The following is a 22,829-nucleotide window of genomic DNA, read 5'->3' as shown; positions in this document are numbered from 1 at the left end:
ACAGTATGGCCATTCCCGCTCCCCGCTGAAACTGCCGCCCACCTCTTCTCGGTTACCTCTCAGTTACCGCCTGTCAAAAACGCGAACAGTCGACCTGTCACATTTCACTCATACAAACATAGTACGCGTTCACCTACACGAGCCTAGACTGTGTGCTAGCGCGCCTCTTTCATATATTTGATCGCCAGTGTCCGAGGTGTGGTAAGGTAAAGGTAGTTTCCAAAAATCATAGTTGTTATAAGTCTCCCCTGTCCCAACTCACCTCGGTAGCTACAGAAGATAGCTCTTTAAATTGAGTTACCAAGATAAGTTAGAAAAATCTTCAAATAAAACTAAATATAATTTCACAACTATCATATATTTAAACCTTACATTCCAACTACTCAAATTCCTTACTAATATCATCCATGGCTTCCAACACATCACATATACTCCCCGCATATATCCTTAGATCATCATCCTTCTTTATTTTCAAACTCGCCGAATACAATCTTTTATACATATCTGTCATTTTCTCATAATCCTTATTCGACTTAGATCTGCAATATTGAATTATACTTTTAAGGATATAGTGTAGCCTATTCTCGAAGAGTGAAAGTAAGCTGTGTTCGTTCTTCATGGATCTTTCGTCTTGGTCTTCGGATTTGGGGGCGTCCTTGAGGTCTTCAGGGTCCCGGTGTTTGAGGAGTTTCATGATGGAGTGGCTCTGGCGGAGAAGCTCGATGGCAGTTTGGAGGGATTTTAGTTTGAGGTTTGGAGAAACTGAAATAGGTAAATACAAATATTTATTGTCCCAGAGCTGTAAGAACCTCTTTTTGACACATGACAGCGTCCACAAAACGTAAACTCGCACAACCTAACGAAATTTTAAATAAAATCCTGTAAAACCTGTTAAAAAATCAAGTACTCAAAAACAATATTTCGCTTACTTTAAACATAATCTAACACATGCGGATCTTCGTCAGTGAGTTTTTTACGATATTAATATATCACGCAGGATTTACTTATTATGTCATTTATCATTCATTTTTATTTTTAAACTAGTGCTGTGGCAGAGTTGTTTCGATTCAAATAACATGAATCAGTAAGTTGACAGAAATCGTTTATTTGTTTAAGCGTCTCCTTGTACATAGGGCCTAATCGATTCAACCAATTCGAAATTAATCGTTAGATTTGGCAAACGATACGTCTTAGCCACATCGCAACATACTTCAAAACAAATGTGTCAAAAATGTGAACTTACAAATCCGGGACAATAGGTATCTTATTGTCTTCGTTTAGCGTGACTCATGAAGTTTTATTTCATGAGTCGCGCTAACGAAAACGGATTATATCGTGTATTATAATATAATTTATATAATACATCCCGATGTTTTGAACTCTTTACAGCGTTCGTGGTGACTGAAGAGAAACTTAACTTTTAACGTACAAGAAAACTAAGTGAAACATAAATAATATAGATTAGATAGCGCGACTTCAAGTATGGACTCGCGCGCGACAAGGCAAGCTGTGCTAGAGGGGCTGATCATAAAGCTAGTCATACATTACTTGCAAAAAACTACTTCTCATTAAAAATACAAAATTAATTAATTAAATGTATACACAACTGAACGCTAAACTGAAAATAACAAACCTCATTCGACACAAATGTCTCACAGGCGTGCTTGTTCCTTTATCAGGTAGACTACTGAATCCCAAGCTGGTGGTAAAGCCATATTTTCTATCAAAGTTTATTTCTTAATCTCAACGAAATGGTTCTAGTTACTTTGATGTAGTTAAGAACTTTTCTCTGTTGGTGTTTCTTCTAATTGCATACAAACGAATACTATACATATAAACAATACGTGCAGCTTGTGACGTTTCCCATACAATGAAGCGGCAACAATTTTAGCAGCGCCATCTAGCGGTACGAGTTGTTCAAAGTAGTTTGTCAGTATAGGCGTAGTACGTAAAACAACACAAAATGCGATGACTTGATCCACTACATTTTTAGACGGAATAAAACAAAGAAATAAGAGTCTGTGACTTTTTTTAATTTTAAATTGTATGAACAAAACTATTTTGATCAACTCATGCCGCTAGAGGCGCTAGTATCGCGTGTTGCCAGCTTTTGCCCCAAGCTGCACGTATCGTAGAGTTTACATAGTATTTGATACAAACACACTACCAGCTTGTGCTGAAAATTGCGATGTGACTCCCGCCCAATCTTATTTCGAATTCTGCTTATTTTTTATGAAGTTATAATAAAGTTTGACGACCGGTTTGGCTGAGTCGGTAGTGACCCTACCTGCTAAGCCGAGGTCCTGGGTTCGAATCCCGGTAAGGGCATTTATTTGTGTGATGAGCATAGATATTTTTTCTTGAGTCATGGATGTTTTATATGTATATAATTATGTATTTATCTATATATGTGAGTATATCTTCGCCTAGCACCCATAGTACATACAAGCTTTGCTTAGTTTGGGGGGTAGGTTGATCTGTGTAGGGTGTCCCCCAATATTTATTTATTATTTATTTAGTTATTATTGACTTACCAGCGGCACTGCATTCGCATAACGCCACATGTTCCAACCTCGCCGTTAAAAACATGCTAGCGTCTTCCAAAGCCGCAAACATATGTGTACACGACATATAGTTAGTTCGAGCAGAGTTGAGCAGGGCACGCCGCTTCGGACCTTCTTCGGAAGTTATCCTGAAAATTATATGTAACTTCTAATAATACAGTTTATGGATAAAATAAAATAAAGGCACAGAGAATACAAGTACCACAGACACTCCTATATACCTGAAGGGTCTCCTAAATGACCCGAAATATGTCGCAACAGTCGCGATATCATAACGTGAGCGTAGTATAATGAAGAGTACTACCGTACAGTATGGTCACTCCCGCTCCCCGCTGAAAGTGCCGCCCACCCCCTCTCGGTTACCGCCTGTCAAAAACGCGAACAGTCGACCTGTGATATCTCACTCATACAAGCATAGTACGCGTTCACCTACACGAGCTTAGAATGTGTGCTAGGAACGCGCCTTTTTCATATATTTGATCGCCAGTGTCCGAGGTGTGACGTGAGTACAACCGTTTATTCAATAAATATTTGAATACGTCTCACGAATGTTTAACGTCTACCATAGACAAGATCCCAAGCCACGAGAAAATTTCCATGACTAATCGCCTCCCGGTAAATACCTCGTATATCGTTGTTAGCGCAGCGAATTTACGAATTTTATTAAAAAATAAAAAATAAAATTTTATTAAAAAATAAAAAATAAAAAATAAAATATTCATGGCCGTTGACTACTGTACAAAGTATGACTACTGATGACTGACGAAATTTTCACCTGGCCTACCGTCTATAAAGGAGGAACCAGGGGGTTCAATGCGGAATGGACCTAAAATGTATTTGGATGTAATTTTTGTTTAAAATCTCTGTCAATAGAAATTGTCAACAATGTAAACAAACCATTAAGTATATAAAATATCAATATTTTTGCACAATTTTATTAGGTTTTTTGTTAGGTTTGAGGTTAGGACTCGGAGAATGATACACGCACACGTCCGGTAGCTAACTGAAGTTTATTGGTGCGCAGGGTGCGCTATACATGCATACATAACTATGTAGGTACTTATAGATATAATAACACGGCGTAAACAGGGTATACGCTACAACTATAGCTACATACATATTATTAATCCTAACATTCCCTTACACTAAATTCAAAAGTAATCGCCAAAATTAAAGGGTCTCCGAGGCCTCGTATTTACGTGGGATATTTCTGGCTCGGTATCGGCCTGAACATCTTCCTGCGGAGCCGAACCGTCCGTCAGGCTCTGTCCTGGCGTCGGCGTCGGCGAGGGCAACCTGGCTGGCTCGTCAGTTCCTGACGTCGCACGGCCGTCAGTGTCACTGCCGCCGGTAGTAAGTGAATCAAGAGGTGGCGAGGATTCCCGTTGAGCAGTGCCTGATGGTTGCGCTTCTTGGCGTTCTCGCGGAGGCCCCGGTTCGGGTGCTGGAGTTGCCTGCTGGAGACCTGACGGTGGCCATAGGAGAGCCTGTAACATGTCAGGCTCGTTCTCATGATCTTCAATCAAAGTGCTGGAGGGGGGTGTTCGTTCTGCCACGGATCGTTCTTCACTTATCTCCTCCCCTTTATACTTTTGTAATTGATCAATATGTTTTTTTAGCGTTTTGTTATTGTCTAATTTCACAATATACATGGTTTTACCTATTTGTTTAATTACAACTCCTATTGTCCAGTATGATTTTTGATTTTTATTATAAACTTTAACTAACACAGTTTCACCGATACAAAATTGGACACTTCTGTTACCATCGTAATATTTAGTCTGCAAGGCCTGTTGGCGCGACACGTTATCAGCGATCGCTGCGTCAGACAGTGGTGATGAGGACGGCTGCGCCAGCTGTAACCAGTCTAAACGACTTCGCAATTTACGCCCAAAGAGAACCTCTGCGGGAGACATGTTTGTTGATGTGTGTTTTGAATTTCTGTACATAAATAAGTACTCTTGTATTTTCACGTTAATATTACGTAAGTGTGTGCCAGAAGATATTATTTTATTTAATGCTAGTTTAAGCTGCTTACAATAAATCTCCGCTTGACCATTGCTGGCTGGTCTATAAGTGGGAGTGGTGATGTGTTCTATACCATTTATTCTACAGAAGTGCTCAAATTCCTTAGATACAAACGAAGTACCGTTATCTGTGCAAATGTTGCGGAAAATACCAAATCTAGACATAGTTTCGCAAACTTTCTCAATTATTACGCGACTACTGTACGATACTGATACATCGAAACACTCCACCCATTTAGAGTGTGCGTCTACAATGATTAGGAAGTATTTCCCATGCGCAGGGCCCAAAATGTCCATATGAACGCGATGGAACGCTTCTGGTGGATATGGCCAGGGCGCGAGCGGCGCGCGCGGCGGCGCGGGGCGCACGCTCACGCACTGCGCGCAGCCGGCCGCGCGCCGCTCGATGTCGGCCGCCATGCCGGGCCACCAAAACCGCAGTCGGGCCTCTGCCTTCATTTTATTCATACCTAAGTGGCCCCTGTGTAACTCATCAATAATTTTATTTTGAAGAGTTTCAGGAATGACCAACCTAGAACCTCTAACTACACAACCTCGTTCAACAGATAACTCTAAACGACATATATAATAAGGTTGCAATTTGCAATCCCTTACTTTATTAGGCCAACCGTTCATTACGTAATTTGTCACCTGTGAGAGTATGTTATCAGTGCGCGTCGCTTCGTAAACACTATCTATAGATATAGGTACGTCGCCGTCCGTTATGAATTGGAGATAGGAGGCTCGGTCAATTACCTCATCTCGCTCGCTCGCGGTGGCGTCAATGACATTGGTCTCGCTCGCGCTCACTGAACGACTGAGGAAATCAGCTGTGTTTCGCGCACTGGTAACATATTCAATTTTGTAATTGTATGCTGATAAAAATAAAGCATACCGCTGCAGGCGGTTGGCCGACACTTCCGGAACTCCCTTATCTGGCCGGAAAATGCTGAGAAGAGGTTTGTGATCGGTCCTAAGTACAAACGGCTCATCACGGCCGTACAAATAATGATGGAACTTACGTATTCCGAAAACGATGCTTGTCGCTTCTTTGCTAATCTGACTATACCTCTTTTCAGCATTCGTTAACGACCTTGACATAAATGATATGGGTTGCTCGATCCCATTATCATTAATAAGGCTCAAAATGGCTCCCAAGCCTGTAGGGGACGCGTCTACTGTTAAAAATAACTTCGCTTTTGGATTAAAATGCGCTAATGTGACATCTGAAGCCAGTTGATGTTTTATGTTAGACACCGCATCATCGTGTTCGCTCGTCCAAGACCATTTCGTATTTTTCTGTAAAAGTGTATGTAAAGGACTTAAAATTGATGATGCGTTTTTCACAAAATGTCTGTAATAGTTTACTAAACCTAAAAAAGATTTTAACTCGGATATGTTTTGTGGAATTTTCGCTTCAAGTATGGCTTTTACCTTATCTGGCGATTTATGTAAGCCATTTTTATCAATATCGTAACCTAAATACGAAACTGAATCTTGGAAGAATGAACACTTGTCTTTTTGTAACACCAACCCAGCTTCCTGTAGCCTTTTGAACACTTCATTTAACCGCTGCAAGTGCTCCGCCCTATTACGACCAGTTACCAGAATGTCATCCAAAAAAATACATACTTCGAGGCCCGCGAGAATGGTTTCTAAGGAACGTTGAAATATGGCGGGCGCACTGGCCAGTCCAAATACAAGCCGCGAGTAGGTAAATAAGCCCTTATGCGTGTTAATACAAGTGTACTTTTGCGAGTCTTCACTTAACCGCAACTGATTGTATGCATTTGAAAGATCTAACTTTGAGAATTGTTGACCGCCGTGTAGCTTTGAGAATAACTCCTCTATACGGGGTAACGGGTATTTGTCTATTAAAAGTTGCTTATTAATTGATACCGAAAAGTCTGCACAAATGCGTACTTTGCCACTTTGTTTTAAGACTGGCACAATAGGGCTAGCATATTCCGAATACGTTACTGGCTGTAAAATACCTAACTGAACAAGACGGTTCAGTTCTGATTCCACTTTGTCACGAATAGCAAAAGGAAGCGGTCGCGCTTTGAAATAAACCGGTTTGCTGTCCGGTTTTAGGTTAAGATGTACTACTACATCCTTACAACATCCCAACTTATCTGAGAACAAGTGCGGATATTGGCCACTGAACATACCTACTAAATCGGTGTCGTTACCTACTTTATCAACTGAATGCAAATCATTTTTAGGAATTGGGCACATCTGTAAATTAAATGCAGATACAAAGTCGCGACCTAATATTGGATCACCTCCATTCTTTACAACATAAATGTCTATATCATTTGTTTGGTTGTTGTAATGAAGTGGTAGCCTTAACACACCTAAAGTTTCGATAATTTTGTCGTCGTAACTTCTCAATATCGTGGGGGGCTTGGACCACGGTATGGATGCAAAATGTTTAAAATAAAACTTATCTGACACGGCCGTAATGCCTGATCCCGTATCTATTTCGAAATTAATACGCATCTCATTAACTAAAACATGTTCTCGCATAGGTTCACCCTTATAAGTGCGAATATTGAATAGAAGATGCTTACCTTCTTCATCACCACTGTCCAAGCAACATTCGACAAAATTAATTTTTTTGTTTGGTAACTTTTTACGACACACGCGTTTAAGATGCCCTTTAGAACCGCACTTATCACAAATTGAGTTAGCAAATCTGCAATCTGATGCCGAATGTCCACGGTAGCCGCAGATTGTGCACGAGGCGCCAGTAGATCCGGTGAGCCGCGCGCCTGCCGAGGCGGGCGCCCTGCTGGCCGCCATCTTGTATACGCCAAGCTCGTTGTCGGCGGCGCTGGAGCCCGAGGCCCCGGTTGCGCCAGCACGTGCGCCTTTTCGGGCGCTTCGAACATTTTCCGCCGTTTGCAAAGCGCTGGAAAACGTGAGGCTAGACATCGCCTCAGTGAAGAGCTTGTCTCGTTCTGGTCCCTGAACCATGCCTAAAACAAATCGGTCACGAAGGGTATCGTCGAGCGTCGATGCCGAGAAACCACAATGTAGTGCCAACCCTCGTACTCTGGCCGCCCAATCCGAGAAGGTTTCATTAGCGGACTGCATGGCGCTGTAGAAGCTATTACGCTCAGCAAATCCACATATTTTTGGTTTGAAGTGGCCATCCAACAAAAGCACGACATCAGCGTAGCTGAGGTTCCCCAGTTCCTTTGGCAAGGCAAGATCTCTTAACAGCTTATACGTGCATTCGGCTAAGCTGCTGAGGAGTATGGCACGCCGTTTTGCGCCCGCTGACTTGTCGTCCTCTGTTTCTCCTGCAATGTCATTCGCGACGAACCACTGTTCCAACCGATCTTTATAAATAACCCAATCGTGAGTTTCGTGGTTAAATGTGCTTAACACGCCAACCGAAATTTTAGCCATCGTCGTCACTGTTAGGTTTGAGGTTAGGACTCGGAGAATGATACACGCACACGGTCGGTAGCTAACTGAAGTTTATTGGTGCGCAGGGTGCGCTATACATGCATACATAACTATGTAGGTACTTATAGATATAATAACACGGCGTAAACAGGGTATACGCTACAACTATAGCTACATACATATTATTAATCCTAACATTTTAAAAGTTGAGGATCATAATGTGAGATGAATAAATTAAATAACACATGGATAATGGCTAACCAGTATCTGCTGAGTTAGAATGGAAATTAATAGTTATTTGTTATACAAGGGGGCATACTACACTGGTCAAAAAGAGAAATAAAAAAACAAAGTGTGATGTAAAGCTGCATTTTTGGTATGTTATTTGGGGTCCTTGGGGGAATGTAGGACTATATTTTGCAAGCAAAAAAATGGTGTGCTAACTTCGTAATTTAAAAAAAAAGTAAAAAAATCAGACTTTTTTTGGTATTTGCCGTTTTATTAAAAAACTATGCATTTTTGGTCAAAAGTTGCTTTGTAATGTTGAAAGCGCATTAAATTACAAACAGTTTGACATATTTTGTATCAATGTCCGTCAAATATTTTTTGAGATATGAAGCGTCAAAAAAAGAACATTTTTCCCCTTTCTATGAAAATATTCATTTTGCTAATATTTTGAGACAGATATCAGCAAAACAACTCAGGCTATTACATAAATTGTTAAATAAAAATGTAGAAAATTTCACTAGCTTTCATTTAAGCCCAAAAGTGTGCCAGTTATTTAAAAAATAGGATTATATCGTAAGTCTAGTATAACTGGATCAGAAATAATCGGTGGATGGTAATGGCCAAATGGGATAGTTTACATATATTTACAGGTGTAGCGGAGAATGAATTATGATTATTTGGGGGCTGTTCAAGTATTACTCAGACACATATTTGCGTATATCAAATCAACATTTATTTAGTTAGTTAAGTTTACGGTCAAAAAGACCTCAGGATCGACGCTTGGCGGAAAAAAATATTTACGAGTAGAAAACCCTCATTAATTGAATCAGATTGTTCCGAAATTGTTCTTGTACGGACTGGTTTTTAAAGCATATCACTGAGGGTCAATAACATCGATGCAATCTCACGAGCGTTGTCGTTTGTCGTGGACGTGCCCGAATCATAGTATTCTCCGTTTAACGAAATATCAGTACATAGACTACATAGTATGTGTTGTATTGCACGCGCAGGTCTCTCACCGCCGCGCAGGTGTAGTCGGACCATAACTCGACAGTATACACTGAGGAACAGCTGTCTTTTTGCGCTGTCACTAGTTTTGCGTTGTCACTACATTTGGCGAATCTTCTAGCCAACAGGTTTGCCCTTACTGCGGTGGCTCGCCTCTGCCTTTCTATGTCCTCCTGGTCTTTTAAACTGGACAAGATGTGACCAAGATATCTGACTTCGTGTACTCTCCGCAATTGAACTCCATCAAGCAAAAGAGGTGGTACATGTGTGGGCATATGTGCTGCCTCCATGAGCATAAATTCAGACTTGTCCGGATTGTATCTCCATGTTATTCTGGCTGGCGTATCTCTCGCATTCTGCAAGTATCTTACGCATAGCTCCCACAGATGGTGCTAGTAGGACCATATATTATCGTCTGCATATGCGATGTGATTTATCATTTGCCCATTGATGGAGCAGCCAACCTCGGTACTGGTCAAAGCCTGCGACAGCCCATCCATGTACACGCTGAAGAGAGCCGGAGACATACTGCCTCCTTGTCTCACGCCACAGTTTAGCCCGCTGGCTGTGGACAGAGTTGACTTCCATCTTACTACGTTCTTCTGCTGGGAATACCACTTCTCCAGTATCTTAATAATTGGCGTGGGCGCTTTCCGTTCCCGTAGTTTATTCCACAGCAATCGGTGGTCAAATACAACTCAAGTGGACTTTCTATCACTACAGGAGTTGTGCCATCAAGATGCAGAACCAGGACCCTCAAAAAGGAAAAAGTAAAATGTAACTAATTCTGTTTTATTTTTCTAATTTAGGCCACTAGGTGAGTGTTTTATTGTTGTATTATTGTGTCGACTTTTTGTATATGTTATACTAACAGGTAGTTTTTAAAATATCCAATAATGTATAAGTACTAACCATTATGGGCCCTTTGTTGTCTGATATAATAAATAAATTAAATTAAATTAAATTAATTTACTAAACTTCAAAATTTTACTGTATTTTATTTCTTCATTAGTAATAGTCAAATCGATGCAAAGTTAGCTTAGACAATTTTATCAGATAAACGGATATCAAAGAAAGTAAGATCGAATAGATAACACTTTCAACCTAAAACTTTTAGCGTAAACTAATACCTTAACCAATCTACCAGACTCTTGGCTTCTCTATTTATAGATTTTTTTTTTGTTTACCAAAGTAACTATTCTTCTTACTGACTTTTACTTGCACTAAAACTAAAGCAAAATAAATTTATACAATGTTGTATTGCAATATATATCATATCATGAAGTATTTTGCAGATATTTGTCCAAAAATGTTGGCAAAACGCTACATTTTATAAATGCGTCAAAAATTAACCTTTTTTGACGCTTCATATCTCGAAAACTATTTGACGGACATTGATAAAAAAGATGTCAAACTGTTTGAAATTTAATGCGCTTTCAACATTACACAGCAACTTTTGACCAAAAACGCATAGTTTTTTAATAAAAAAATAAAAACCAAAAAAAGTCCGATTTTTTTACTTTTTTTTAAATTACGAAGTTAGCACACTTTTTTTGCTTGCAAAACATAGTCTTACATTCCCCAAGGACTCCAAATAACATACCAAAAATCCAGCTTTACATCACACTTTGTTTTTTTAGCCGATTTTCATGTAAGATTTGACCGGTGTATACATGACTACAAGGTTTGTTTGCATTGTTCACATATTCTATTGACGGCGACTTTACCTGTATTGTGAATGATACAGCGAGCCCAAGCGATGGTGTATCATGGCAGCTCGGAACTGGTACAAGTACTGCCTTGGTCCTGGTGTTAGTTGACAGTACTTCAAAGCGTGGTTGAACGCTTCGGCGACCTCTGACACCTCCTGAAAATAAGCGCAGTTCAAATTAAACTCAAATGTTTCTAAATGTTTAGGACTTTGTTCGGTTCTCGTTTGTTTCTTTTCTTTTAGTTAATATTTTGATTACCTATACGACTTTGATTACCTATTTGACTCTTGGAGACCCTATACATCTCTAAGGATAATTAGATTAAGTACACATGTTATCTTTAGTTATGACATTTAGAGTCATTTGCATCTCTAAAGTAATTTTAGACTTCTTTTTTTTGTATTTGTACTTTTATATATTATTGTGTGTAGTTTTTAGTTGAATTCGATATTCAACTAAAAACTTTTAGAGACCTTATACATCTCTAATCATTTTAGTAGCGTAATACTTTAGTTAGAACTTAGAATTAGTATTATCAATTGTAATTTCAGTTCAACTTGTATATTGACGTGTAAAAGTGCCCCTGTGACCTATTTGCTGAATAAATGATTTGTAATTTGTTTCTTTAAGTTACAGCGGGGCAGATCACGACTGGGGGGGGCATTGTAACTGATCAATTTTTTCCATTATTACACTATTGAGTTCCACGTGTATCCACTGAACACGCGTGCCATATATAACCAGTGGACACTCTAATTAATAATGCAAACATTGTAAAACATGGCAAAATATGGATCAGTTTCATTTGTCCCCCAGTCGAAATTGCCCCGCTATACCTTACAACATTCAAAGAATAATGAAGGACGAGAGACAAGTCTATACTATACCGCAAATCCTTCAATATTCAGATTTTTTGACACTTTTTTCTACTGTTAGGGTCTAAAAAGTAATTTTCTAGTATGAAAATTTCCGAAAACAAACAAGTGAAATAAGTGAGTTTTTTATTTGCATGTCTTCTGTTTTATTTGTACTTTCATGTGGCGTTAATTAATGTTTTTTTTATTCTATATACCTACATTTTTTTATTATCTTCGTCGTACCAAAGAGGATCGAGTATTTGTATTTGTTTATTTGCTAATACACACAGATTACAATACAGGTCATGTTGGTGCGGTACAAATTCATGAGTGCATATTACGCCACAAGGCATGCAAAATATTAATCCCAGATTAATCCTATACTACTAAAGCTATATAGAGTTACTGTCAAAGTAAAAATATGTAATCACAGTCATCTCTCGACACACGTTTAAAACTTTTGAACCTCAGTTTTGAGTCAATTTAGTCCATATTCTTAGCTTGATATGTGTTAAAATGTTAAATGTTAATATTAGCGCCATCTAGGAGCGTCCCCAAAGATGTATCGCTATCTGTGCCTTTGTCTGTACGGTTTTTCGGTACGTTTTTTTCTTAGACTGTAGCTGTCTATACGGAGTTACATATGTCTATGGTAGTACTTACGTTAGGGCGACTCCCAGGACAGTCTTGCATCAATACAGCTCTGGTATAGAGATGACAGGAAAGTTCCCATTGAACCAACTCTCTAACTCCGCCTGTGTCGCCTCTACCAACTAATTTTAAGGCAGTGAGGTAGAGTTCTTCGGCTGTGTTGTATAGTTTACGTTTCCTTTCACTGTAACAGAAAAATAATTGTTATTACATTGTTTTTCAAAGGAAAACAGTAAGGACATAACATGTGATACTTTTTGTCGCGAAAATCATCCCTTAAATGTATGAAAAGGTCAAATGTCCTCTGCAAGCAAAAGATGAGTGTGACAACGAGCGAAGCGAGCGAAGTGTTATCAAAATCGTTTGATCACTACTTACTCAAAACTTCCTCCAAAAAAGGAGGGACATGGAAAGATACTAACTCAGACTCAACGCAAACAGATAGATGCGACAACGAGCGAAGCGAGGGGGAGTGTTTTAGAGGTGAAAAAAAGACAATAACAAAACAAATATCAATACAGATATAAGAATATGGGTAACCCTCGAGTATCTTCCCTTATTACAATAAAACAGCGCCAGATTAGCCACATTGACTTCCTCAAATATAGCAGACATTTCGTCCAAACATTTTAGAGAGCGTTTAATATAGAAAGGTGATATGGAAAGATATTGACTCAATGTAAAAAGATAGATGCGACAACGAGCGAAGCGAGGAGGAGTGTTAGGTAACGAACTATTTCTACAAATAGTGAATAAAAAATGACGATAAAAAGTACTTACTCAAAACTGCCCTGATCACAATGCGCCTTAAACCTCAAGTATCTTCCCTTATTACAATACAGCAAGGCCAGATTAGGCACATCATTGACTTCCTCAAATATGGTGGACGCCTCGTCCAAGCATTCTAGCGAGCGTTTGGACAGAGTGTTGAATTGTTTGAGGAGGAGCTGCGCTTTCGGGTCTTGGGGCTCCTCTTCGTTGTATTTGGCGTAGATTTCTGAAAATATATATGGTTAATATAAACTTCTAGAGGTTTTGGAATAATTTCTTAAAGGGAGGTTCAAATTTCCAAATAATTATGAACTGAATTAGGCGACTGATACATTGCCAACATTATAAAGAACTTAGTTCTGCCGCGTATCATGCTTCCAATTTTATCACTTTTCCATGTCGATAGGACATCTGTCACGCTTTGTCAATGTATGGAGTGACAGATGTCTTATCCAAGTGGATAAGTGATGAAATTGGAAGCATAATGCGCCGGCTGATTTCGTTAGCCTAACGGCCCAGCCACGACATTGGTCTAAGCGCGACAGCGGTGAGCGGCATCCATACGTGCGAATGAAAAGTCCCATCGCTGTGTCTCGCACCAATGTATGGCCGCCGTTCACCGCTGTCGCGGTTAGACCAATGTCGTGGCTGAGCCGTAAAAACAAATTACTACACTGGCCAGCAATGTGGAGGCACACTGACATTTTATCCCACCAGGCGGCGCCTGTGCAAGTGCCTAGGCATGTCACTGTCATTCATGAGAGAAAAAAATATCATCTCGCTCTCACGTATCAAATTCTTTATCTGTGCAATGGACTAAAAAGGTGGCGCCATCTGTCATAACCTTTGAGTGTGCCTCCTCATTAGGAGCAAAAACAATCGAGAGTAATATTAGCGGACGAGCCAAGTGAGGTCGTTAAGTATCACGATTCACGAGGCAGACAACCCCAAAATAAAAAAAGAATAACAAGACTTACGTTGAGTGTCGTTTATGTAGTGTACTTATGTAGATAATTATGTGTTTACCATGAATAAACTATTGAATCTGAATCTGAATCTGAACAGCCAACTCATTGGTGACAGAGGCTAATCGACGTAGTTCATCTCGTTTGTCGCCGCTAGATGGCAGTACACAGAAGAAGCGAGCATAGCGAGCTCAGTATATAAATACTTACGTTGAGCGTCGTTCATGTAGCGAACAGCCAACTCATTGGTGACAGAGGCTAATCGACGTAGTTCATCTCGTTTGTCGCCGCTAGATGGCAGTACACAGAACAAGCGAGCAAAGCGAGCATAGTATACAAATACTTACGTTGAGCGTCGTTCATGTAGCGAACAGCCAACTCATTGGTGACAGAGGCTAATCGACGTAGTTCATCTCGTTTGTCGCCGCTAGATGGCTGTACGAGCAACAAGCGAGCATAGTATACAAATACTTACATTGAGCGTCGTTCATGTAGCGAACAGCCAACTCATTGGTGACAGAGGCTAATCGACGTAGTTCATCTCGTTTGTCGGTTGTCGCCGCTAGATGGCAGTACACAGAACAAGCGAGCAAAGCGAGCATAGTATACAAATACTTACGTTGAGCGTCGTTCATGTAGCGTACAGCCAACTCATTCGACGTAGTTCATCTTGTTTGTTGCCGCTAGATGGCAGTACACAGAACAAGCGAGCAAAGCGAGCATAGTATACAAATACTTACGTTGAGCGTCGTTCATGTAGCGTACAGCCAACTCATTCGACGTAGTTCATCTTGTTTGTCGCCGCTAGATGGCAGTACACAGAACAAGCGAGCAAAGTGAGCATAGTATACAAATACTTACGTTGAGCGTCGTTCATGTAGCGAACAGCCAACTCATTGGTGACAGAGGCTAACCGACGTTGTAGTTCAGCTCTTTTATCACTTGTAGCCGCCAATGCTAGGCGATAGTATGAACAACAGGCCAACATTGAAGATAGCTCGCTGTTTGGTAGTGATATGTCTGAAAGGAAAAATAAATCATTTATATATTTTACTACTTATATATATTTTACAGACTTTCAAAAACCATCCGTTCTTCTTTGCTACCTCCGTCATACCATAAATTAAATATAACAAGATCATACCATCCCATACATTAAAATGCGACCGCCTACGAACGCGCTTACACTCCACCACACATAGATGGCGCCACAAAGAATGCCTTGTTGCCACCGATTATTTGTAGATTGGCATTAAGTGTCAATTCCGAGCCGTAAATCTATGTCAAAAGTGACACTTAACGCCATCTACAAGTATAATCGAAAGCTACAAGACATTTTTTTTTGTGGCGCCATCTATGTGTGGTGGAGTGTAAGCGCGGTCTTAGGCGGTCGCATTTTAATGTATGGGATGGTATGATCTTGTTATATTTAATTTATGGTCATACAGACAATGTACAAAATGAAGTATCGCGAACAATAGACTATACGCTGAAAAAGCTAGACCCATCCTAAATTTTAATGTAGAACTGTTTTTAAACCCCGACGCAAAAACAACGGTGTATGTCTGTGTGTCTGTCTGTCTGTGGCATCGTAGCTCCAGAACGGATGAACTGATTTAGATTTAGTTGTTTTTGTTTGAAAGCTGAATTAGTCGGGGGTGTTCTTAGCCATGTTTCATGAAAATCAGTCCACTAAGTCGCGGTCGGGGGTAATTTCATTTTTTTTATTTTGTGGTTAGGTTATTATTAACTTTGTAACATTAAATGCAAATGTTGTAAGACATTAAATATTAATTATTACAGGTCGATTCACAAGAGATGGCGCGAATGAATGAATGATAATATGCATGTGTTAACTAATAAAACGGTAGCTCTTGACAGTTATGACTATCGATACATACCCCGTAGCCGTAGCGAAACGAAACGCCGCGAAAGGTAGTCTGGCTCCGTCGCGCCGATACGCAATAGCGATCGAGATAGATATCTACGAGCGTTTCGTTTCGTGAGCGTGTGTGCCATTCGGCTATGCACCCAGGTGTTACTCATACAAAGTTTTGTTCACTCCATTATACCAGCTCTTGTAAATTACAAACAGCGTGTATGTACAATTGACAACGTTTCAAAATTTTCAATGTCCTTAAATCGAAAACCATTTCGAGATATACGCCTGTAGATTACAAAAATATATTTTTTTTAATTTTTTTTCCTTATTTTTAGTAAAAAAATCTTAAAAATATTTTAAAGGGGAAGTGACGTCACATAGTCAATTCAGACTATTCAGAGCTGCCACTATAACCAAAAAATCTTCCGGTTGGGATGTCACTTGAGTTTGATTGTGACACTTATCACCGCTCGTAGTATGGAGATTAGAGGTAAGGAGCGAAAGCTTTAAGTTTCAGAAGTGCAGATATAAAACCAGGTGGCGCTGCAATTCCAGGTACATAAGGGTATGACACGTCATTTTCGACTGTTCTACTTTGACAGATTTCTCTCCTTATACTTCTACATTCCATAGCTCGTAGTTATTCAATATTTGTTGACAGTGACACTTGCCAGTCAGACATCTCGGACTGTTTAAGCTGACTGTTAAAACTTTTTTTTAGGAATGATTTTGTCGTTTTCTTAGGTGTATGAAACAACACATGTGACGTCACGAAGCTGTGTCTTAACGTTTGTAACTTACGCTCTTTCTGATCGAAGTAGTAATAAAAAGGAAATTTCGCATTAAAATAGCAGTTTTTGGGAAAAATAAAAAAATACGTGTATCTTTAAATATTCTGTTCTTTCGAACCAAACAATAAAAAGTAGTAGTCGAAAATATGAAATGTTGTCAATTGTACAGTGAGTTGCAAACTGCATGGAGAAATTATGAATGAATTCATAAATTCGCCATGCACTTTTGCAGCGGATAGTACAAGTAAAATAACTTCAACTTACCCAAATCAAATTCATTCGTCAAAACCCCCTCCACTTCCTCTACCAAATCATTTTCAATCTCCAACTTAATCTTACTATCGATATCATGATCTGTCTCAAACTGTTTCTTAAACTGCTCTAGTCTATGCCAGTTCTTACTCAACTGAAAGAAATTATCCCCCATCCTCCCTATAAGGCAACTAGAGTCGACTACCTTACTTTTTATTATCATATTTGATAATAACTTCTGACATTTACTAGCTAATTCTATATATTTTAACGAAAATCCGTACTGCTCATGAGCATAGCTATACTCAGCTAAGGTAGCATACGCTAGACAGATTTTCTCATAGAGTAAAGTTTTCAAATGCAATTTCCAAGCGAAGTTGTCATCTCGATTAGTTTCGCTGTAAGTAGGTAGTTTTTTCTGTTCTTTTCGCACTAGAATAGCGTTTTTGTCTATGTTACTATTTGCTTCTATGAGGTATTCGCTTTTAGAGATTTTCTTTTCTCTTTTCCTTCTTCTGCTTCTTGAGTTGTGTTCTTTGTCTTTGTTGATTTGTTTGATGGGTTCGTAGTTCATGGATATCGGTTCGTACGGGTTCGCCATTTTTGGGTGTTGCTCTTCTATTAGGATTTGTTCTTTTAGCCTTTCTCGTTCTTCCTCCTGTGGGAATAATATTGTTTTCACCACACCATCACCAACTGGTAAAGGCTTACTTTGCTATTCGAAAACAGATAGCAAAATTGCATTTTATCCACAAGAGTGCAAAGTAATTTCATACAAATTTTAACTTGATGTCTTATTCTGACTGGTAGAATTTATCCATAAATAATGATTTTGAATCATAAACATTGAATATATTTGTGGATTTGGTTTAGTTTGATGTTTTATAGTCAGTATTTTGTTTGTGTTGGTGTGGTGAAAAATTTTGTTTCACTCGGTGGCAAAGTTTGTTTAACCTTCGTACCTTGATACCCTCGCAACGCTCAAGATTCCACTTTTTGAACCACTCGCTACGCTCGCGGTTCAATATAGGAATCTTTCGCTTGCTCGGGTATCAATATTAGCACGTGCGGTTAAACCAAAACTTTGCCCCCTTGTAAAACAAGTACCTATTATTCAATAGTGACTAAAGATAATTAAATTGTTGATTGGTTAGACTTCATGGATTATAAAAAGTACAACCAGTATATTTATAAATGCACACTTTTGCAAAAAAATCAAGGCCGTCATCTTGAATTTCACCTCTGAAAACCTCAAAATCAACTAGCGTTTCTTAGGGTATCGTACAGAAAAGATAAAAAAGAACACTTAGCTATAGCACGATCGATTCTGTCTGTTGTTCCGTTGGCAAATGGATATCTCGAGAACTAATTAAGTTTACTATCGATTTGAACAGTTTATATATTAATTAAAACCCAAATAAATTACACGTATGAAAGAAAAAGTGACCAAGGCCTCTTGAGCCTGAGGCTGGAAGTGAAGTGACCAAGGCCTCGGGCACCGGCGGCCTTGGTCACTTTTTCTTTCGTATGTGTAATTTATTTCGATTTTAATTTATATATATATATAGTGGTGTGACTACTTTAAGATAGCACAAATTGAAATATTTTCAATAGGTTATAATTTAACTTGTGTTAATTAGAGTTTATATCTTACCTTACACTTGTCTATGGTAACATTGTGTAGAGCTAACAACCCTTTGAGTGCGTGCCTCAATGCATGACCACAGCGGTCGGGAGGCTCCACTCCTAAACCTTTGGCTTCGCGACCTTTCCGCTTATTGTCCTGAAAGAAAACAATATTTCATAGTTAATAAACCTTCAAATCAAGAGTAAATGAGGAGTGTCTTTTCAAAAGGACTTATTTCTATAAGTCAACAAGGGTTATTGTTATTTCTCTAGGAAGACATAGATATAAATAACCTCTGTTGACTTATAGAAATAAGTCCTTTTGAAAAGACACTCCTCAAATAGGCATCTTCTGGGCGAGCTCACTCCATCGTAGCTTTGCCTTTGGCTAGCCCGTGGCCAAGAGTAAGCCCATTTATAATGTAGATGTGTTTTATGCTTTTCATAAATAATGTACTAATATTACACATTAGATTGGAGGTATATTATTTCGCAACGCATGCTGCTTAACTAATTTCGATGACATTTACCGCACATCCATACTTAATATATACTTAATACTTAATACAATATTATAAATGGGAAAGTGTGTGTCTGTTTGTTTGTCCGTCTTTCACGGCAAAACGGAGCGACGAATTGACGTGATTTTTTAAGTGGAGATAGTTGAAGGGATGGAGAGTGACATAGGCTACTTTTGTCCCTGTCTATCGCGAGCGAAGCCGCGGGCAAAAGCTAGTGTTTTATAAAGTAGAAAAGAACATAGGGCCCAAAATTAATTCCTTTCTATATCTTTTAGCTATAGGCTTAGAAAAAGGGAGCAGTTTATTGATTTTTATATGTATTTTTACGTGTTGTTTGACGACCAGTCTGGCCTAGCGGGTAGTGACCCTGCCTGCTAAGCCGCGGTCCCAAGTTCGAATCCCGGTAAGGGCATTTATTTGTGTGATGAGCACAGATATTTGTTCCTGAGTCATGGATGTTTTCTATGTATATAATATAATTATATCATTGTCTGAGTACCCACAACACAAGCCTTCTTGAGCTTACCGTGGGACTCAGTCAATCTGTGTAAGAATGCCCCATAATATTTATTTATTTATTTAATATAGTCTAATCTATAAGAAAACCGTCAACTTACCTCTTCTTTTTTCATTTTATCCCCAATATCTCTCAACGCCAACCCTCTCATCTGCAGCGCCAAAGATTTCTCCTCCTTCTCCCCATCACCATCCCCACACTCACTTTTACCATCTTTACCATCACTCACTTTACCATCCCCAACTTTATCATCACTAATTTTAGCATCCCTCCCATTTTCACTATCACCACTTTTATTTTTATCACCACTGTCATTTTCGTTTTTATCACCACTGTCGTCGATGTCGTTGAATGTTTCCGTCTCATCTTTCACGCTATCTACGTCTCGCTCTGATGTCACTTCGGTTGGTTCGAAGTCCGGATCTTCGCTTTCTGAGTCTGAACTTTCATCTAAAATCAAATAAGAACTTGAAATTTAGATTTGGGCGAGACTACTGCTAACTAATATCAAAGACATATGTAACTCCGTATAGACAGATAAAATCTAAGAAAAAAACGTACCTCAAAGCAATAGAGAAAAAGGTGGCCTAGATGGCGTTACACCTTTGGGGAACGCTCGGCTAGATGGCGCTAATGTTAATATTTGACATTTTAACACATATCAAGATAACAATATGGGCCAACTTGTCAAAACTGAGGTTCAAAAGTTTTAAACTTGTGTCGAGAGATGGCAGTCTATGCACTGTGATTAAACATTTTACTTTGACAGTAACTCTCTATATCGATCCTCTTTGCTAATATTGAGAATTAAAACTGCATCGGGCGAGACTTGAAATCGCGACACTGAGGCACCTGCCTACTCTAGACACTGACTACCAAAAGTCATTCATATTTGTATATCAAAGGAAAAAATGAAAAAAAAAATACGCCTCCGGCGGGACTTGAACCCGCAACTTTCGCAATCCGTGCATTGCTCTTAACCAATTGAGCTGCGGAAGTCGCGCAGAAACTCGCAAAATTTTCTATGCTTCAATTTTATACCTCAATGGTCTAAAACACGTCGTGAAATTGGTATAAAATATTTTATTTTAAGTACAGTCAAGTTCCCTATTCATACCTACTTGACATATGGTAGTCAAAAGTTTCAATATAGGCAAGTACTATTTTGCACACTAGTGCGAGAAAGTAGCCACCATTGTACTGTAAAATGCCTACCTTTAAAATCCGGGCAAGCGGGGTTGGTGGTCGCCGGTACGTACAAGTCAGCCAACATGTAGTGTGAAGACGCCACTATTTGTGGGTACCTCTCCACTTTTAGCAGGTTTATAGCCTGCTCCAACAACTGCCTTACATGACGAGATCTAGAAACAAAAGTAAAATATTTTGAAGTAAACTGCTTATCTAAATATACACCTTGTTTTTATTGAATTCCGTTAACTTTAAGGGATGGTTCTTTAGACCAAATACAATTAATTTCTCTAAGAAACTAGCGTCTTAACTCTTACGGTTATCGAGTTAATAAAAAAATAAAAATAATTACTGAACACGTGTGTGACAGCCTTTACCACTCCCCATTGTTATTTGTTTTGACATGTGCCGTCAATCACTTGACACTAACTTGAATATTATTCTTAAGGGTCTCTCACACTAATTAATTCATTTATTTTGTATGAAAACGATGAAAAAATTTTTTTTGCGAATTTAACTAAAAGATAGGTATACAGTGTGGTTCCTGATAACGAACCTAACGACGTGTCGAATTGAACGGAAAACAATATTGTCATTTATATTTTTCTCATTTCTAATATGAACTTGCAGTTTTGTTTATGGTGCTAACAGTCATGGACACAGGTAATTCAAGCCCATTCGCTCATGCAAAAGTATCAATTTTAAAGTCGGATCCTTAAAAATAGGGTAATCTTAGGCACCAGCACCTTATTTAAAAACACAAATAAAAATATATTTAATATGACTGTCTCCTTGATGGGATAGATGGCAGCACCATCTCTCTCTCTCCGTATTTCAGTAGCGGATTCGCAAGCATATTATTTGACATTGCTCAACGTTTAAGTTTGCAAAAAGCATCAGAGAATTCGAGACGGGTTACGCAGGGCCGGGTGGTCTAGTGGTACAGAAGTTAGCCAAATAAGCTGAAATCCCATGTTCGATTCTGGGCCGCCGATTGAATTGGTTACTTTTTCTTTTGTGTATGGGTATCTTTTTAAAAACCTAATTCTTACAAATCTGGAATAATTAAGCTCATTCTACTCGGAATCGTTAGCATACTCGTTACATGGTAATATAACAAGGTAATTGATGTCACACAAAAACTTACCTATTAGTCAATCTCATATTCCTCGCCACCCTATACAGCAGCATAGCAACGGGAGTTGTGAACGGATTATCCAAACTGTCCGGGCACAGAGACGTCAAGTCATACAGCTTAACCACATCATCATGCGGCCCCTTAAATAACCAATAAGTATGTCCTGCCTTCGTTGCATTATATTTCAGGAAGGATAGTATATTCTGAGCAACATTTCGCACAACCTTCGGTGAGAATTTAGAATTTTCCATATTGGGTAAGTCTTCGGTCTTCATCGGTTCATATTTCTGAACGATACCATCTAAGTGGTAACACATTAGTACTTCGGGGACGTTGCACATGAGATTGTCAAGCCAGTAGTCGATGCCGGTTAGAACGTTGATCGGTTCTCTAGCGTCTCTGAGTCGGAGTGAGACACAGGGTCTGTCTTTGTCACCGAAGATAGGCAAGTCGCTCCCGATGAGCATTTGGATGTCTTCGAAGGTCCAGAGGACGTTTCGGTCGTAGAGGTGCTCGTTGGGAGGTTCTGAACGTTCTGGCTCGGGCAAGTATGGTCCTTGAAGAGAGAAACACATAATTTGTAAAATTTTTGGTTAACCTATACCAAAGGCATACAAATATACAGATCCCTATAGACAGATAAAGTCGAAGAAAAAAACGTACCTCGGAACCGTAAATAAAAAGGTACGGTGGCCTAGATGGCGCTGATATAAA

At 39.2% G+C, this 22,829-nt stretch overlaps 1 protein-coding gene across 1 annotated transcript in view; it reads right to left on the bottom strand.

Moving 5' to 3' along the window:
* Positions 1-339: 339 nt before the first annotated feature.
* The window catches only part of LOC125238355 (erythroid differentiation-related factor 1), a 29,019-nt gene continuing 6,529 nt past the window's right edge, over positions 340-22,829 (bottom strand). The window contains exons 6-16 of the mRNA XM_048145654.1: positions 22,125-22,671; positions 21,005-21,150; positions 19,890-20,239; positions 18,780-18,908; positions 17,138-17,783; positions 15,062-15,220; positions 13,245-13,461; positions 12,477-12,648; positions 10,972-11,111; positions 2,535-2,692; positions 340-762 (exon numbers count right to left, since the gene is read on the bottom strand). Of these exons, the coding sequence (XP_048001611.1) occupies positions 380-762; positions 2,535-2,692; positions 10,972-11,111; positions 12,477-12,648; positions 13,245-13,461; positions 15,062-15,220; positions 17,138-17,783; positions 18,780-18,908; positions 19,890-20,239; positions 21,005-21,150; positions 22,125-22,671 (3,047 nt within the window). The 3' untranslated portion in view covers positions 340-379. The remainder of the gene's footprint in view (positions 763-2,534; positions 2,693-10,971; positions 11,112-12,476; positions 12,649-13,244; positions 13,462-15,061; positions 15,221-17,137; positions 17,784-18,779; positions 18,909-19,889; positions 20,240-21,004; positions 21,151-22,124; positions 22,672-22,829) is intronic.

The sequence above is a fragment of the Leguminivora glycinivorella genome, chromosome 23 (genome assembly GCF_023078275.1).
Source record: "Leguminivora glycinivorella isolate SPB_JAAS2020 chromosome 23, LegGlyc_1.1, whole genome shotgun sequence".
NCBI classification, from domain to species: Eukaryota; Metazoa; Arthropoda; class Insecta; order Lepidoptera; family Tortricidae; genus Leguminivora; species Leguminivora glycinivorella.
The sequence above is the reverse complement of the archived record's forward strand: the minus strand, read 5'-3'. Positions and strand labels throughout refer to the sequence as shown.